The sequence below is a fragment of the Eptesicus fuscus genome, chromosome 14 (assembly GCF_027574615.1).
Source record: "Eptesicus fuscus isolate TK198812 chromosome 14, DD_ASM_mEF_20220401, whole genome shotgun sequence".
Classification (NCBI taxonomy): Eukaryota; Metazoa; Chordata; class Mammalia; order Chiroptera; family Vespertilionidae; genus Eptesicus; species Eptesicus fuscus.
The window spans coordinates 81172799-81188213 of record NC_072486.1 but is presented as its reverse complement, the minus strand read 5'-3'; the positions used below and the strand labels follow the sequence as shown (position 1 = coordinate 81188213).

Sequence of the window (15415 nt, the reverse complement as noted above, 5' to 3'; positions counted from 1 at the left end):
TCAGAAATTCCCGAGCACATTAGCATGGTTGGTGCTGAGCCTCCTCACGCTGGACGGGGACCCCTGAGCGTGTGCCAGATCCTGGCCGCCGGCCTCCGTCTCATTACTTCATGTCCACCGTCGCCTGTGACACTGCGCTTGGTTCCCCGTAAGCTGGAGCGTTCGGGGAAAGACGGACTTGTCTCCTCGCCGTGACCGAGTGATGGATTGGCGTCAGCCCCAACGGTTCCCGGCCCCCGTCACACTTCCATGTCGATCAGATAACTGCTTTTCCAAACCTGGTTCCCAAGCTTTTAGCATCAGGGACACTTCAGTGACAGCTCAGATAGTTGTGACCCACATACTCCTGTTTCTTTAATCAATTCGAGGCGGTGGAATGAACACGCAACCAGGAGAAGGGATGGCCTGCGGGAAACACGCCTGTTCCCTCCGGGACCTCCGTGCGCGCTCACTCCGCTCACCGCAAGGCCCGCTCCTGTGCCGTTTCAGGGAAAGGGTCTTTGAGTGCAGCTTGAGCAGTCAGCTTCAAGATGCAGAAGGAGATGGCGACTTGACGGCAGCAACCGAGACTCGTGACCTTCAAACTGGGGGACTTTCTGCCAGGGGAGGCGCAGTACGATCTCTGGAAATAAAGGGCTTAGACCAGGTGAGCGGGAGTGGGAGCAGACCTGGGAGGCCCTCTTCCCCATCTTCCCCTCAGCGCTCGGGGGCTGACAGAGTCCAATGGCGGCGGAGCTGGCCCGCCAGGAAGTCAGTGGACAGCCTGCACCAGAACCCCAGTCCCCCCACGCCTCGCTCAGAGCCGCTCACCAGGCCTCGTTGGATGCAGAGCCTAGAGCTGCACCAGCCGTGGGGTCCTGCACCGGATGCTGCTCCAGGGCTGGGGGGCCGAGCCCCACCGTGACCACAGATCTACCTTCTTCATCGAACCCTCCAGAGAAAGGAGCCAGCGTTCCCACCGCAGTGCCAGAGCGAGGCGTGAGGCTGCTCCATGGCAGCCTCCCCCTGAGCTTTATCCACCACGCGCATTGTAGCCACGCCCGCAGGCCGGGGACGGTGTACGTGGAAACCAAAGCAAACTCGGTCCCAAGGTTGTTTTTTCATTCCTCACCCGGGGACATTTTTTTCATTGATTTTTAGAGAGTGGAAGGGAGGGAAGGAGGTGGGAAGAGATACACAGAGAGAAACACTGATGTGAGAGAGACACATTGATTGGTTGCCTCCCACATGCGCTCTGACCGGGGCCAGGGAGCGAACCTGAAACCCATGTACGTGCCCTTGACCGGTAATCGAACCTGAGACCCTTTGGTTCGTGGGCTGACACTCTAACCCTGAGACCACGGCCAGGGCCGATTCCGGTTTTAAGAGAATTCTCTATCGGGAAAGAAATCGACGTTTTACATGTGCGGAAACCCTGCGTACTTATTCACAATGCCATTCACGCACGCACACCAGCGGGTGGGATACGTTCAGACTACAGAGCGTCAGCTTCATCCGAGGAGAACACGGCCGCGAACGCGCTTGCTTACCAGCTGCTGGCCTTTCGGGCCCCAGCCCGCATACTGCAGCTTCGCGTCGCTCACCTCCGGGGGGTCTAGACGCTGAGGGTCCCTGGAAAACAAGACGAAGAGAGCAAAGTGGTGGAACGGAGAGTCAAGAGCTGTAATTTGTTCTGCCCCCGAGCCTCCCTCCTTCCCTCCCTCCCTCCCTCCCTCCCTCCCTCCCTCCCAGCGTCACGTTCTCATCGGGCCAGGGTTCCTCAGGGGGGCGAAGTGGACTCAGGTCCTCATGCTGAACCCAAATAGTAAATCTTCCCCAAGGAACAGCCTGCAGAGGAGTCTATGAATCAATTTTTAAAAATATTCAGAAGAGTCAAAATTAAAAATTGAAATGCACAGCTGTGCAGCAATAAATCCCCCTAGTTTATAGCTTCCTCTCTGGATTTCCTGACAGACAGTTATTTTTTTCCTAAGCATAATGCCAGGCCGCTCGGCCTTTCCAACATGAGCGGCTTCAAGGCCAGGTTCCATCTTTGGTTTGCATTGAACCAAAAGGGAGAGAGAGAGAAGGGGAGGTTGAGAGAGATTGAAAGAGACAGAGAGAGACTGAGATGGAGAGATTGAAGGAGAGTGAGAGAAAAAGATTGAGAGAAAGAGACACAGAGAGAGACTGAAAGAAGAGAAACATTTTTTCCTTTCCAACATCACCCACATTTTTTCATTCTTAATTGATTATATGCAAAACACCACACCTACAAAATACTGCCTATGTACTTAAAGATCACAATAGATAAAAATCATAATGAAAAACTAAAACGCCCTGGCACTTTAAAAAGAGCTGAATAGCTCAGGATGAGAGCAGCGGCGCTGTCCCCAAAGTGCAGAAGAGGCGGCGCGTCTTTCCCCGGAGACTCTGCGTTCTGCAGAGCAGGCGGCCCCGTCGGTGAGCACCCTGCCTGGTGGCCGCGATGTTTCTTAAGCAGAAGACAAAGCTATGAATGTGCTCGTTCATCTCCAGAGACTGTGGTTGGATGGTCTTTGGGAAAGGAAGACGCTGAATTTAAAGGAGTTGTCTGAACCAGAGAGACAGGCGCGAAGGGAAGGGAGGTGAAGTGGGTAAGGGCACGTTGAGTGAGGGCTTGGATCAGTAGAAAATTCTAAAAGCAAGTGCTTAACAGTCTGCCAGGACATGGAATACATTTCAGAGTAAAAAACACGGGTCTGCCCCGCCTCGCCTCGCCCCGCCCCCCCGCCCCGCCCCGCCCCTCGGTTCTAGGTGGGGCCCTGGGCTCGCAGGAGCCAGTGAGGGAGACAGTGACAGAGCCGGCTGGGCCCAGCCTTTAGCAGAGCGATGAGGGGGGCGGGGGCGGTCTGAACTCTGCAGACTGAAATTCTCAGGGGTGTGTTCATGCGTGTATGAGAGAGAGACAGGGGGAGAGACAGGGAGAGATGGAGAGACGAAGAATGAGAGAGTGTGTGAAAGTATGCATTCATTTATTTTGGTATTGGTTCATGCTCTCAATCCATTTTTCTTTCTCTTTATTTACTCATTTGTTTTAAAGAATCCATGCCAGGCTCCATATGAATCATGTCAGGGAAGAGACGGGCTGGTAAAAAAAAAATGATTAAGGACAAATACAATGATCTGGACTTAACTCTGCCTCAAAGTAATCATGCAGTCCATTCTGACTTTGCGTATTTGAGCAATAAGCAAGCAGCATACATCATGCTGACTTTTGCAGAGTAAATTAGTGTATGGAAGTTGACTCATTTCTCTTCCTAAGCTGAGCCAAGGGGTTGAAAAGCTCCCTGACAAAAACAGCCTTTGGAAAAAGAAAAGCCAAGAATTGCTTTCCTGGCTCCTAACCTTTCAGGCTAAAAACATTTGAAAAATTAGCATTTTCAATGTCAAATAATACGTGTTTTCGTAATCTTCCTCATGGTGGATAATATAAAAATATAAAAGACCTCACAGTTTTAGCAGAGTATCTGACACATTGTAGAAGCTCATACAGATTAACTGAATAATGAATACAGTGGAACCTCGGTTCTCAAACATGATTCATTCCGGAAGGCTGTTCGAAACCCGAATCATGTTTTCCTTTAGAAATAATGTAAATTGAATCAATGCCTTGCAGACCCCCAAGTGATTCCCTGTTTTAATGTTTCTCATATACAGCACTTGTCTAATGTACACTTTAATCTATAAATGAACACCTTAAAAACAAAAAGGACATGACATGTAAATGAGGATTTGACAAAAAGGAAATGAAATGTACAGTAAAAAAAGAAAATTTAATAATAACAAGCAGAAACAAAAGCAAAAAAAAAGAAAATATTGGCAGCACAATTTCCCGAGACGTTAGCGATGTGAGGTTTAGCAGTAACCTCACACTCACGCATTCCCTCCTTTGTTTGTCGCCTGAGAGACGCGTGACAGATCACACAGGGGTCAGCATGAAAGAGCTGTCGGGTTGAGAAGTGAATTGTTTGAGATGGAGACATTCGAGAGCCAAGGTCCACTATAGATGGATAGTTGGATGGATGGGTGGATGGATGGATGGATACATGGGATCCAGTTTAGTCACCAATGGATGGTTGGTCAGGGTCAGTACAACCTTAAACTCATATAACATTGAAAGATTTCTATTATTATTTTAATATACAGTATATCTTAAATTGCACAGTTATAATCTTTTTAAAAACGTTTTTACTGATTTCAGAGGGAGGAAGGAGGAGGGAGAGAAGGATAGAAATGTCAATGATGAGAGAGAATCATTGATTGGTTGCTTCCTGCACACCCCCTACTGGGGATCGAGCCCACAACCCAGGCATGTGCCCTGACTGGGAATTGAACCATGACCTCCTGGTTCATAGGTTGCTGCTCAACCACTGGGTCACATCTGCCGGGCATATTACGGAGGTTTACGGAGGAGATGAATGTAACAGCCCAGCCAGCACCTGGGCCCTGGCATGAGTCCAGAATGGTCACTGCTCTGATGTCACTACTGCTAATGATGCCAGGGCCAGGGAGGGAGAAGAGCCAGGTATACAATTCATGTGTTCATGTTTTCTCCAAAATTAGATGGTCTGTCGTCTAAAGCACCTTGATTCAGAAACCAGGCCATCTGCAGTAGGATGGCTGAGGGAGTCAGTCCCTGGCTGTGCCCGCAGGCCCCCGAGCTGGTGCCTGGAGGCCAGTCTCCTGCACTTCGACGAGTGCCTTTGTTTACTTCCTGACACCGAGAATTCATCAGCCTGAAGACTCCCCAGTGCGGGAAGCTTCTTCCCGGTGGAGAAGAGAGAGTGGTGCCAGCGACCAGCCCGGTGGAGGAGGAGCGCGAACAGGCGTGGGGTCCGGCCCTCTGTCGCACTGGCCCCTCGGCCGCGTGTCTCACCCGTTCCACGGAGGAAGCAGCGTGTCCACGCCCTGTTCTCTCCAATGCTTGCGAATGAGACGTCTGTTGTGTGTGGATTTCTCTCTAAGTAGCTCGGTCAAGTCTTAGAATAAGTTGAGCTTAACTAACAATGTCTCCTCAAGTTTTCGATGTTCGGCAATGAACGGAACCACAGGCAGCCGGCAGCCTGCTGACGTTTCAGTGGGAGAAACACCGAATGAAAGGATGGTGCTCGACCCGAGGGCCTCTCCGTTCAATGACCGGTTTCACTGCAAACGCTCACGGGTCCCCAGGCCCCACTTGCTGTCACTTGCCGGCGTCGTCACAGACGGGGGCAGTCACGTTTCCGGGTCCTGTTCCGGCTACGCGTGCTTAAACCACTTGATTTTCTGTCTCTTAGAGGCAGGCATCACCAATTCACACTTTTCTATTCAGGCATCTCTCCCAAGGAGAGTTGCGAAAGCAGCCAGCTGGGGTATTCGAGGGAAAACGGTAGACAGTTTGGTGACAGGCAGTGGGAAATCAGACCATTTAAACACGGCCCCACGGACCCGGCCCATGATCTCACATGTGAGCGGAGGGAGGAGGACTGCCCTCGCACAGGAACACGACCATCCTCACAGAATGTGACCTTCCAGAAGGCCCACGCCCGAATTTCAGGACAAAGAGTGCGGTTTAGTTAAAAATGCATATTTAACAGGCCCACTGTCCTCAAAACATGAATGGCAGAGAGAAGACCCGCCAAGTCTTGGCCCGCACACATGAATGCTGCGTTATTTCTGGTCCCAAATGCTTTTTGAAAACCTGGTGTTCCTCATCTCAATGGAACTAATTTCCTGGAAACCGGCAGCCTTTCTGGCGGCGTCCCTGAGGAGGAAGTGCGGAGGGCCTCTGTGACCCCCCACCCCCCGGGGCTGAGGCACAAGCGCACTGTCTGCTTCCTGGGAAACCTGCCTGTCATCGCTAGGGAGTCCGGCCACAGGTGGAGGCTGCATGGAGTGTCTCAGCCAGACCCAGCCAGGTCTCAGCTGACCACCAGGGGGGTCAGGCCTGGCCTCCAGGCTGCCCAGCGGATGCCCAGGGAGGCGAGATGACCCGGCCCATGTTGCCCCGTGCGAACTGCAGATTTATGTGCACGACTATAAGCCACTAAGCTCTGGGGCAATCTGGTACATCCGCGTGAGTACAGGGCGAATAAGGAGCAAGTGTCAGCTGTCTGGGACCAAGGGATGTTCGCCGTGCCACGTGGTGCAGACACGGCGGCTGTGTCACGGGGAGAGCCACCCTCTCTGTTCTCCACGTGCCCACGCGCCGGCCGCCCTTCCGAGTGCAGAGCAGAGGGAAAGCGAGAACTCCCACCCCGAGCGTTCTCCCCACATGATGAGCGCAGTGGCTGCGGAAAGTGGGGCGTCACAGCCCCCTTCCGAGATGCCTCCGCTTTCCACGGACACCTCTTCCTCCCCTTCATGCAGCCCCGGCCCCCGGGTTATCTCCGTCCTACTCTCTGTACCCCTCTTTCTCTCACCTCTTCTATCTACATGCTAGATGCTGACACGCATGTTGTCAGATGTTTGGGGACGTTGTTGGGATCATGGCGGGCGGAGGAGGAAGCCTGCCTCTGGGTGGCTCTGAGGGAGGGCAGGTTGTGTGGATGAGGCGCTGTCAGCACTCTGCTCTGCGGACAGGTGTGTGAATGAGCCCCGTGCTGAGCGCGCTGGTGAGTGTGTCCCCAACCAGTCCAGCCACTACCTCACCGTGGTGACTGAGGAAGTTGCTTAGCAAGGGCCATTCCTGGTCCCCACTGTGCACTGTGCAGAGGGGGAGAGTGGCCCCTCCCCTCTGCATCCCCCCAAACTTCTCCCCGCCCCCTTCTTCCACTCTAACTTCCCTCACTGAGTTCCTGGCCCTGGTCTACCAGCAAAAGCCCACGTTGCAGCCTCCCTCACGGCTGGGCGAGGCTGGCATGAGCTGGTTTAGATGGAGTGCTGTGTGCTTCCCCCAGGGCCCTCGATGGCGGTATGCCCTTCCTGCCTGTGACCTCTCCGGCCAGCTGACACTATGTGGTGGCCGCACCTGGGGCAGCCACCAAGCAGTGGGTGGTGGAGGCCACTGGGCTGGGGAGGGGACAGGCGGACCTGTGTCCCTGCCTCTGGGCACCAGCCCGTGTCCACCTCTGGACTTTTGCTTGTGACAGAGCAAGTTCACTTTGTAAAAACCAGTGTTATTTTGTGTTTCCTGTCCCCAGGTCCTAACTGAATTATACCTAATTCTGGATAGATCCTAGAAATATGCATTTTCTTAATAAGCGCTCCAGATATTTTAAAATTAAGCCAAAGACTGAAAACTGGCACAGCTAATACCAGCGTCTGCCTCTCAATGACTCGCACCCCAAGACCGTCCTGCCTGATCCTGAGAAACCCACGCAGCGCTTCTGCCGGCCTCCAGTGGGAAGGATGAGGAGCAGCCGGGGGCTGTCTGCCCTGAGAGGAGGCGGAGGCCCAGTGGGACGCAGTGCCCAGAAGGGGCGGGGCTACAGGAGAAGGGGCGGGGCTACAGGAGAGGAGCTTCCCGAGGCCACAGCAGGATCCTGAGCTGGGGCTCTGAGAGCACTGAGGGTGGAGGGAGACAGCAAGGCTGGGGGGCCGTCTCCTCCTGTCCCGCTTGGCTCAACGACTGGGCTGGGCGGACAGGGCGAGGGGGCAGGTGTTTGAAGGAGACGCAGCGGAGGCCCAGGGAGAAGCTGACCGGGCGGGCGGCGGGGACGGAAAGACTGCCCTGGCAGTGGCCAAGGTCGCGGGTCTCCCATGTGCAGGCTCTTCCCTCGCGGCTGCGGAGCCTGGGCTCCGGACACTGTGGCTCAGCGCCCGGCCCTGGCGCTGGAAGGCTTCTCCTTTAGGAAATGTTATCTCACACGCAGGGGGCCTGGGGGAGCAGGGGTGTCAGCAACCCGAGCCGCTCCGAGCGTTTAGGACGGGCAGTGGGGTGTCCCTGACAGCCAGGGTGCGGGGCCCAGGGTTCAGATGCGGAGGTGTAGCGAGCGTGGCCTTGCGTCAGTGGCTGGGAACGGCGTCCACACGTGGCGTTGAAGGAAGTGACCCTCCGCCGCCCTGGCTCCAGCCCCCCAGAGCTGCACCTGGGTCACCTTGCTGGGCGTGGCTCCTCCTGCCTCTGGGCCCTCGGCCCCGCAGCGGTCGCTCGGGCTGGTCCGTGAGGGAGCTGAGACCAGGAGCCGGGAGCCCCAGCCCAGCACCTGTGTCCTGTGTCCAGTGCCCTGAACCCCGCGCCCGCTCACTGTTGTCCACTGTACTGTCCACCTTTAGTGGCTGCGGAACACGCCAGTGCTGGCCAAGCCTGCAGTGGGCGGGCATACGCTGCACGCTGCGGCTTCCGGAGGGCCAGCTGGCCACCTCTCCCTGGGGCGCTGGTGTCCAGCTCGGATAAAACTGGGGTGGGAAGCTGACTGCACCCTCCCTGCAGAAGGGGCCGAGCCCGGCCAGGAGCCTGCTCAGTGCGTGGACACCAGACCGTGGCTGGTGGGGAAGGCTCCGGGCTCTTCGCTGGCCTTGGAGCAGCAGACAGACCCCACGCAGGACCAAGTCCCTGGATGCGCACATTTTTGGATTCAGCCCTTTCCTGGAGGTGAGATTCTCAAAAAGAAATCCTCCCCCCACCCACCCCGGAATCTGCCCCAGAAGCAGGACCAATCCCAGGGCCAGAGCCCTCTTAACCGCCTGGCCTTCTGCCCAGGCCCCGCCCTGCCCCCACTCAGCTGACCCCGCTTCCTCAGCAGGCCCGCCATGTGAGCGGTGCTCCAAAGGGAGGAGTTTGGGGACGAGAGAGTGGTCAGGCCCGGTAGCATGTCCACCTGGGGCGGGGAGAGGAGGCCAGGGATCGGCCCCTGCCTGGGCCACGCCACCACCCTCGGGGTGGACGGGCGTCGGGGGTAAAAGCCTGAGCCCCACGAGGTAGCGCTTTTACAAAGGGGACTACATATCACGTTGGAGAACAATCTTGCGGTTGATCTAGTTAAACACCCATTTTCTGTACGACCAGCAATTCCACCTCTAGGCGTTTTACCCAAGAAAATGAAGACGCGTCAGTGTGAACTTCGTGTGCAAACACTCCCAGCACTCTCCTCCCGTAGCCCAGAGCTGAAGCCACTCCAAGCCAAATGCCGATGCTAACGGAATCAGGGTGCAGCCATGCGGCGGACCCTCCTCAGCGGTAAGAATGAGCACGGGCACCTGCGCACAGGAGTGAACGTGGAGAGCAGTTATGCTAAGAAGCCGGCCGCACAAGACTGCAGAAGTGTGGCTGTGTTCAGAAGATTCTAGAAAAGGCAGAACTGCAGGGTGGACAGTCACTGGTGGCAGGGACAGCCCCGGGTGGAGGAGGGGCACAGTGGGATGCTTGGGGGGATGGCAGTGGTTTCTGTCCGGGCTGTAGCGGTGCTTCTGGGGTGGTAATGACCTGTCATCGCACACATGCCACCCATGGGGGCTGGTCTCTCCACAGCCTCCCGCCCTCCTGTCTAAATCCTGAGCGGCTCTCCCGGTCAAGGCTACGCTTGACGTTCCATCGAAGCCAACGTCACCAAAGCAAATCAGGCCGGGGCTCCTGTCCAGCCCTCTGCAGGCAGCAGGGAGCACAGGAGAGAAAGAGGAAGTGAAAACAAAATGAGCAGACGGGAAGGCTCACGCGGCCTTGCACCTGGAGCCCCGGCACGCGCTGATGCTCACTTCTTGCAGCAGGAGCAGAGGCACAGCCCAGGCTGCAAACGTCGGGCCGGCTCAGCTACCCCGGGCGTTGGCCAACGCAGCCGGCATCTCCCCAGGAAAGGCCTGTGGACAGGCGAGAGCAGACCTCAGGGATGCAGGCAGGTCCTCCTCGGGGGACTGACCCTCAGGCCCGAGGAAAGGGCTCAGCGAACATGCCACTAATTTTGTGTGACTTGTAAGACCACGCAGCACAGAGCCCCCAAATGCACAAATAGAAGAGGCGACTCCACCACCGAGCCCACTAGGTGGAGCCCAAGTCTAACGCCAGCCTGGGCCACCCAACTCCAGGACAAACCCAGCCCCCCTGCCTGTCCTTCAGGGGGATCGGTGACAAAGGAGCAGGCCCCCTGGGGTAGACTCCGCACGGTAGAGCTGCTGGAGATCCTTAATGACCCTCCGGGACCACACCTGCCGGCACTGCTCTGGGCCTGTGTTCAGGGCAAACACTCCTTGCTGCGTGCAGGCAGGACGCTTATTTCCAGCTGCAACTGCAATCCTGGCGTCAGTGCTGACGAGCGAAGGCGGGTGGGGCCCGTCGGCCCCAGAGGCAAGCGAAATATTCAGAGTAGGTTACACCCCGCTGACCCCATCCACTCTCTGGCGGTTGATCCGGGTGGGGTCCAGGCCAGCATCTCCTTATAGTCAACATTGTTCGCTACTTAATCCATTTCCTCCAACTACCAGCCGACACCTGTGGGGAATCTCCTGGCTGCAGACAATTCAAGGGGATCAGCTAGGAGCCTGATGAAACGATGTGTTTGTCATGTTTCACCTCGTTCTCAAACGGGCTTGTGTGTGTGAAGACCTTGCAGGTGTGCAGGAGGCCTTGAGGGAGGAACGGTGGAGCAGCTCCCTGCATGAGGCCGATGGCGCTTCTCCCGCTGATGGGCGAGCCCTATTGTGTGGGACCTTCCCACGGAAGCCAAGCAAGACCAAGGCGCAGCCCCTCCCGCAGGCTTGTGCAGTCAGGCCGCCCTGTGCAAGGCCGCGGGTTCCGGACACAGTCCAGCCCCCCGAGCCAAACCCCTGGCTCTGACCCTGAATGAGGGGGAGGAACGCATGTCACACAGCAAATGCAAACTGAAAACGTGTCTAAACATTCCGTTCAGAAAGATGGTACATGGACTACACGGTCACTAGCAATTTAGTGCAAGAATAAACGAGAGTGACATGAGGAGTGTGCTTCCCTAGGAGCCAGGAGTGGGAGGGGGGCTGTAGAGGGGCGTTGACATTCAGAGGTGAAGACTCAGAAGGTTGGGTACCAGATGCAGGAGCAGGGAGTTGCTGGTGTGCATGGAGGGGGAGGGGGAGAAGATGGAGCGAGTGAAGGGTGACGGACGCCCAGGAGCAGGTGCTGCTTGGACGGACACCTGGCTGGTGTGGCTCAGGAAGCAGGCCCGGCGTGGACGGGCGCCACCTGCTCTTCCTCCCCCTCGCTGCAGAGGACACCACGATCACAGCCTTTCCCACAGCCCAGGCACAGCGCGGGCCTCGGTTTAGACTCAGAGCTCAGGAAGCCATCAGACCCATCAGCGTTGACACTGAGGCTGAAATTTGTTTTCTGTTGAAATGCACAGAGAGTGTGGCGACAGGTGACGAATTCAATTTGGCTGTGGGCCACACACCAGAGCAGGCCCTCCACGCACCAGCTCACCACCCGCAGTGTCCCTGTAGCCGCCCACAGACCCGGAGGCAGCCTGTTATTCCACAAGCTCGGTAAACGACACAGGCATGAGGTCGAGGCATGAGGTCCACTGGGACCCTATTCCCAGATCTGTTTGCTGCTGAAGTCCATGCTCTCTAGCTAAGAGGGAGGGGGGAGAGAGGGAGGGGATGGCAGAGAGAGGAGGGAGAGGCGGAAACACGGAAGACAGGCCCCACAGGCTGACCCAGGAGCTGTCCAGGGTGCTGAGACCCATACCCGCCCATAACAGCAGGCTCCTCCCTCCCCAGTACCCCCATGCCCTGGGGAGTCACATTGAGAGCCATTTAAGAACATCTCTTTCTTCTACATAGTGGCTTCACGCTGGCACTTCCCCGGGGTTTACAAAAAATCATGCTCATGCGGCCTCTGGCAGGCTGCCTGCTCTGTGGGGTCTGTGCGGAAGGCGGGCGCAGCGTCCCTGGGGATTCTGCACAAGAGGAGGCTGGGAAGGAAGCGCGCTGAGGCTGAGCCAGAGGCCTGCCAGGGCCTGCCAATTCCCGTCGCTGCCCCCAGAACGCGCTCCTTGGACTCGCTCACGCAGCAGGCTCAGCTCACAAGGGCACAGGCGCCCGAGATTTAATTAGAGGGACATGGCTATGAACACTGGAAATCTGTCTTCATTTTCCAAGAGAACACCAGCTACCCAGGATCACAGTTAGTGTGGTTTCCCCCTGGCTGAGCGCCCGTGCCCCCACGCCCCACTGCTCCCACCAGGCCTCCTAATTGAATCGTGCATAAGCCCCCTTTCCTTCCGCCTTCTCCATCCACGAGCATGAACGAACCGCAGCTGCCATTTCCACCTCCCAGTGTGCAGCATGTTCTTACCACAAAGGCCCATTGACCGGGGGTGCAGGCTCACCCACCTGTCTCAGCCCTCAGAGGCCAGGCCGACACCCCCTTAATTCCAGGGAGGTGCTGGCTCATGGCAGAGGCCAAGCCTGTCCACTGCTTTACTCCACCTAGAAGGTCTCCTCTCTCACCATCTATTCAAAAACAAACAGAAAACCCCAAGGCCCCATGCAAGCCAGATCTCCTTCATGAGTTCCTTCATGGCATCCCTGGCCACAGCCCCCTTCTTCGGTGCTCAGTGCTTAAAACACTCATTTGGGGCACAGAATCATGCCTAAGTTGGTGTTATTTCTTTTTGTTTGTTTGTTAATCCTCACTCGAGGATATATTTTTCTATTGCTTTTTAGAGAGAGTGGAAGAGAGGGAGGGAGGAAGAAAGAGGGAGAGACAGAAAGAGAGAAGAGAGAGAGAGAGAAATACTGATGTGAGAGAGACACATCAATTGGTTGCCTCCAGCACGTGTCTGGGGATTGATCCTGTAACCCAGGTACGTGCCCTCGACCAGGAGTCGAACCTGTGACCCTTTGGTGTGTGGGCCGACACTCTGACCACTGAGCTGCACTAGCCAGGGCTGTGTCTTCTTTTCAACAAGATGTTGAACTTCCGAGGAATAGCAGCCATTGCTTTTGCTATTAAGTATGGCATTTCATTAATTATTTGTTGGTTTATATTGTCTTTTCTGCTCCCATTGGAGGCAAAACAAGAAAGCCTGACAATGAACTGCAGCAGGTGAGATCGAGATGAGATAAAAATATTGACTATGAGAACTGGGGATAGTTGAAGCTACAGACGTCTCTTTAAGAGAAATGACAAATCACAAGTCATTACCTGAGTGTCAGGGAACGACCGTAGCTTTGAAACGTTATTAAAGGGGATTTCATGACATAGTCTGTCATTCCTTTCCGGTAACAGGAAGGTGTGAGCTGCCTGGGAAGTGACTGCGATGGGACTTACTACTGCGGCCACCCCCATGCCTCGGACACGCACTCCACACTAAAGACAGCATTAGCATCTGCTCACTCGGAGCAGGACTCTGCTGTGCCTTTTGCATACATCGTTCCGCTTAATTTTTATAATGTGCCTATAGGGTGGGCATGATGATCATCTTTGGAAAATGTGGAAACTAAGGTTTGTAGACGTATAGCATCTCTCACTGTCATCGCCCAAAGTCGGCGGCAGACTGGTGCTCGAATTCAGGGCTTCGGTCCTCACTCCTGCCGCGTGAGGAGTCTACGTCTCAGATTATTATTTTCACAGACGCAGACTGTAACTCCATAATCAACCAGAACTCCAAAGACATAATTTTACAGTTTGGGTTGGTGCCTGAAAAATGCTGGTGAGTAAGTACAGTTAGGGCACAATGTCCCCAGAAGACGGTCTTCCAACCCCACCCGTCTCTGTTCTGATATCACTGTTTGCCAAACCCCACGATGCCACCCAGTTTCCTGAAAGTTGATTCTGTAGTGGAAGGAGCTGATGTCCTCCCGTCCATTTCAGAATGATGCCAGCAGACATGAGACCACACGTTCAAACCATCATTTCTTTTTAGAAAAAGACTCAAACCAAAGAGGAAACTAATTCAGGGCAAAGTCATGCCAGGAAAATGTGAAGAAGCAAAAAACGTCTATGAATATATGTGACAGACCCTCCGCGGAGAACGCTCAGCTGGCTCTGACCTTCACTGTGGACGGCTGCTTTATTCTGTTGAAATTCTGATATAGAAACTTTGTGAAACACTTTATGTTAAACATAAAAGACGTATGTCTTACAAGAATACAATTTTTGACAATTTAGTGTGTGAAAGTCGGACAAACCTACCCCTAGGTACTAGGTCGCTGAGCAGATGAAATTCGCTGTCGTGGGAATGCCATTATAACTCTAGTCATCACAGCCCACAGCATCCCCGGCTCCGAGACAGAGGTCAGAACCGGAGGAGGAAGGTCACACATGGGCAGAGAGCGCCTCCTTCTGGTTCATAAAAGGCTCAGTGCATACCGGGTGGGCAAAGACAGGCTTACAGTTGTCAGTATGGAAACACAGAGTTTATTCTATAAACAGTTACTTGTTGATTATTGTATTATTTTCCATGTGAACACCTGTAAACCCAGGCTTGCCCCGCCTGTGTGAGTGCATGCTCCCCGATTCCCTCTGCCCCTGGCAAAGAGCAAGGAGCCAGAATCCTGAGGGCTCTGGGCATTCCGTCTGACCCTGCTCTGTGGCTGGTTGGGAAGCCTGAAGCTAAGAAAAAAGATCAAGCTGTAAATGACAAATAATCTCATCCTGTGGATCGAACAGCTCTGGCTCGCAGCCGAGAATCTTGGGCAAGAGGGAGGGAGTCCGTGAAAAAGGTACAGACCTGTGTGTGCAGAAGACGGGGAAAGCTGTGGTGTTTGGGCCTGCGAGTCATGTAAATGTAACTATTTGTATTTTAAAGGGACAGTGGTCTTTCTGGAGGGAGCCCAAGCCCACCTCTGCATCCTGGTCCTGCCATCTGGCTGAGCACTTGCCCTCTGACTAGTTGAGGGGTCAGTAAGCTCCTGACATTGCAAAATCCCGAGGCTGAGAGGCTCCCCAGTTCAGAAACCCACTGTCTTGTTAACAGAAAGAAGATGTCGCTAATATTTGAAATGAGTTACATGATTCATTTTAACACCAAGCGGGAGCGTCGGGTGTGGAGTGAGGCTATGTGGGGACGCTGTGTCAGTTTTCCCAGAAATGGGAGGGTTCGCAGACCTTCTCACCCACCAGACACTGCTCTGGTCAATGTGACAAGTAATTGCCCATCATTCCATGTCTGAGTCCTTAGAGAGAAAAACAAATTGGCGCAACTAAAAGCTGGTCTTTATGGCTATAATGTGACCGAGGGCGTTGCTGTGAGAGCTGGGGTCAGCCTGGCCGGGCGTGGGGCCACTCTGCTGAGTGCTCGGAGACGTGGGCCGTCACTTGGCTGTCCACGAAGGCGCATGAACGTCAACCAATAAATGACAGTGAGAATTATTACTGTGATTGTTTTAGAAATACCCGAAGCTCATCATCTGCTGGCATCCTCTATGGGGGACTGTCATCCTGAGGTTGAAACCAAGTCACCATACTGGCCTCAGGTACGGCCCTGGTTTGGTACATTCTTCTTTTTAGATATTTACGGTATTGATTTCAGAGAGTGAAAAAGGAGAAGGAAGAGAAGGA

At 54.7% G+C, this 15415-nt stretch overlaps 1 protein-coding gene across 1 annotated transcript in view; it reads right to left on the bottom strand.

Moving 5' to 3' along the window:
• DPP6 (dipeptidyl peptidase like 6) overlaps nucleotides 1-15415 on the bottom strand; it is a 490977-nt gene that overhangs the window by 121220 nt on the left and 354342 nt on the right. Inside the window, exon 7 of the mRNA XM_054726673.1 lies at nucleotides 1530-1611. Coding sequence (XP_054582648.1) covers nucleotides 1530-1611 — 82 coding nt within the window. The remainder of the gene's footprint in view (nucleotides 1-1529; nucleotides 1612-15415) is intronic.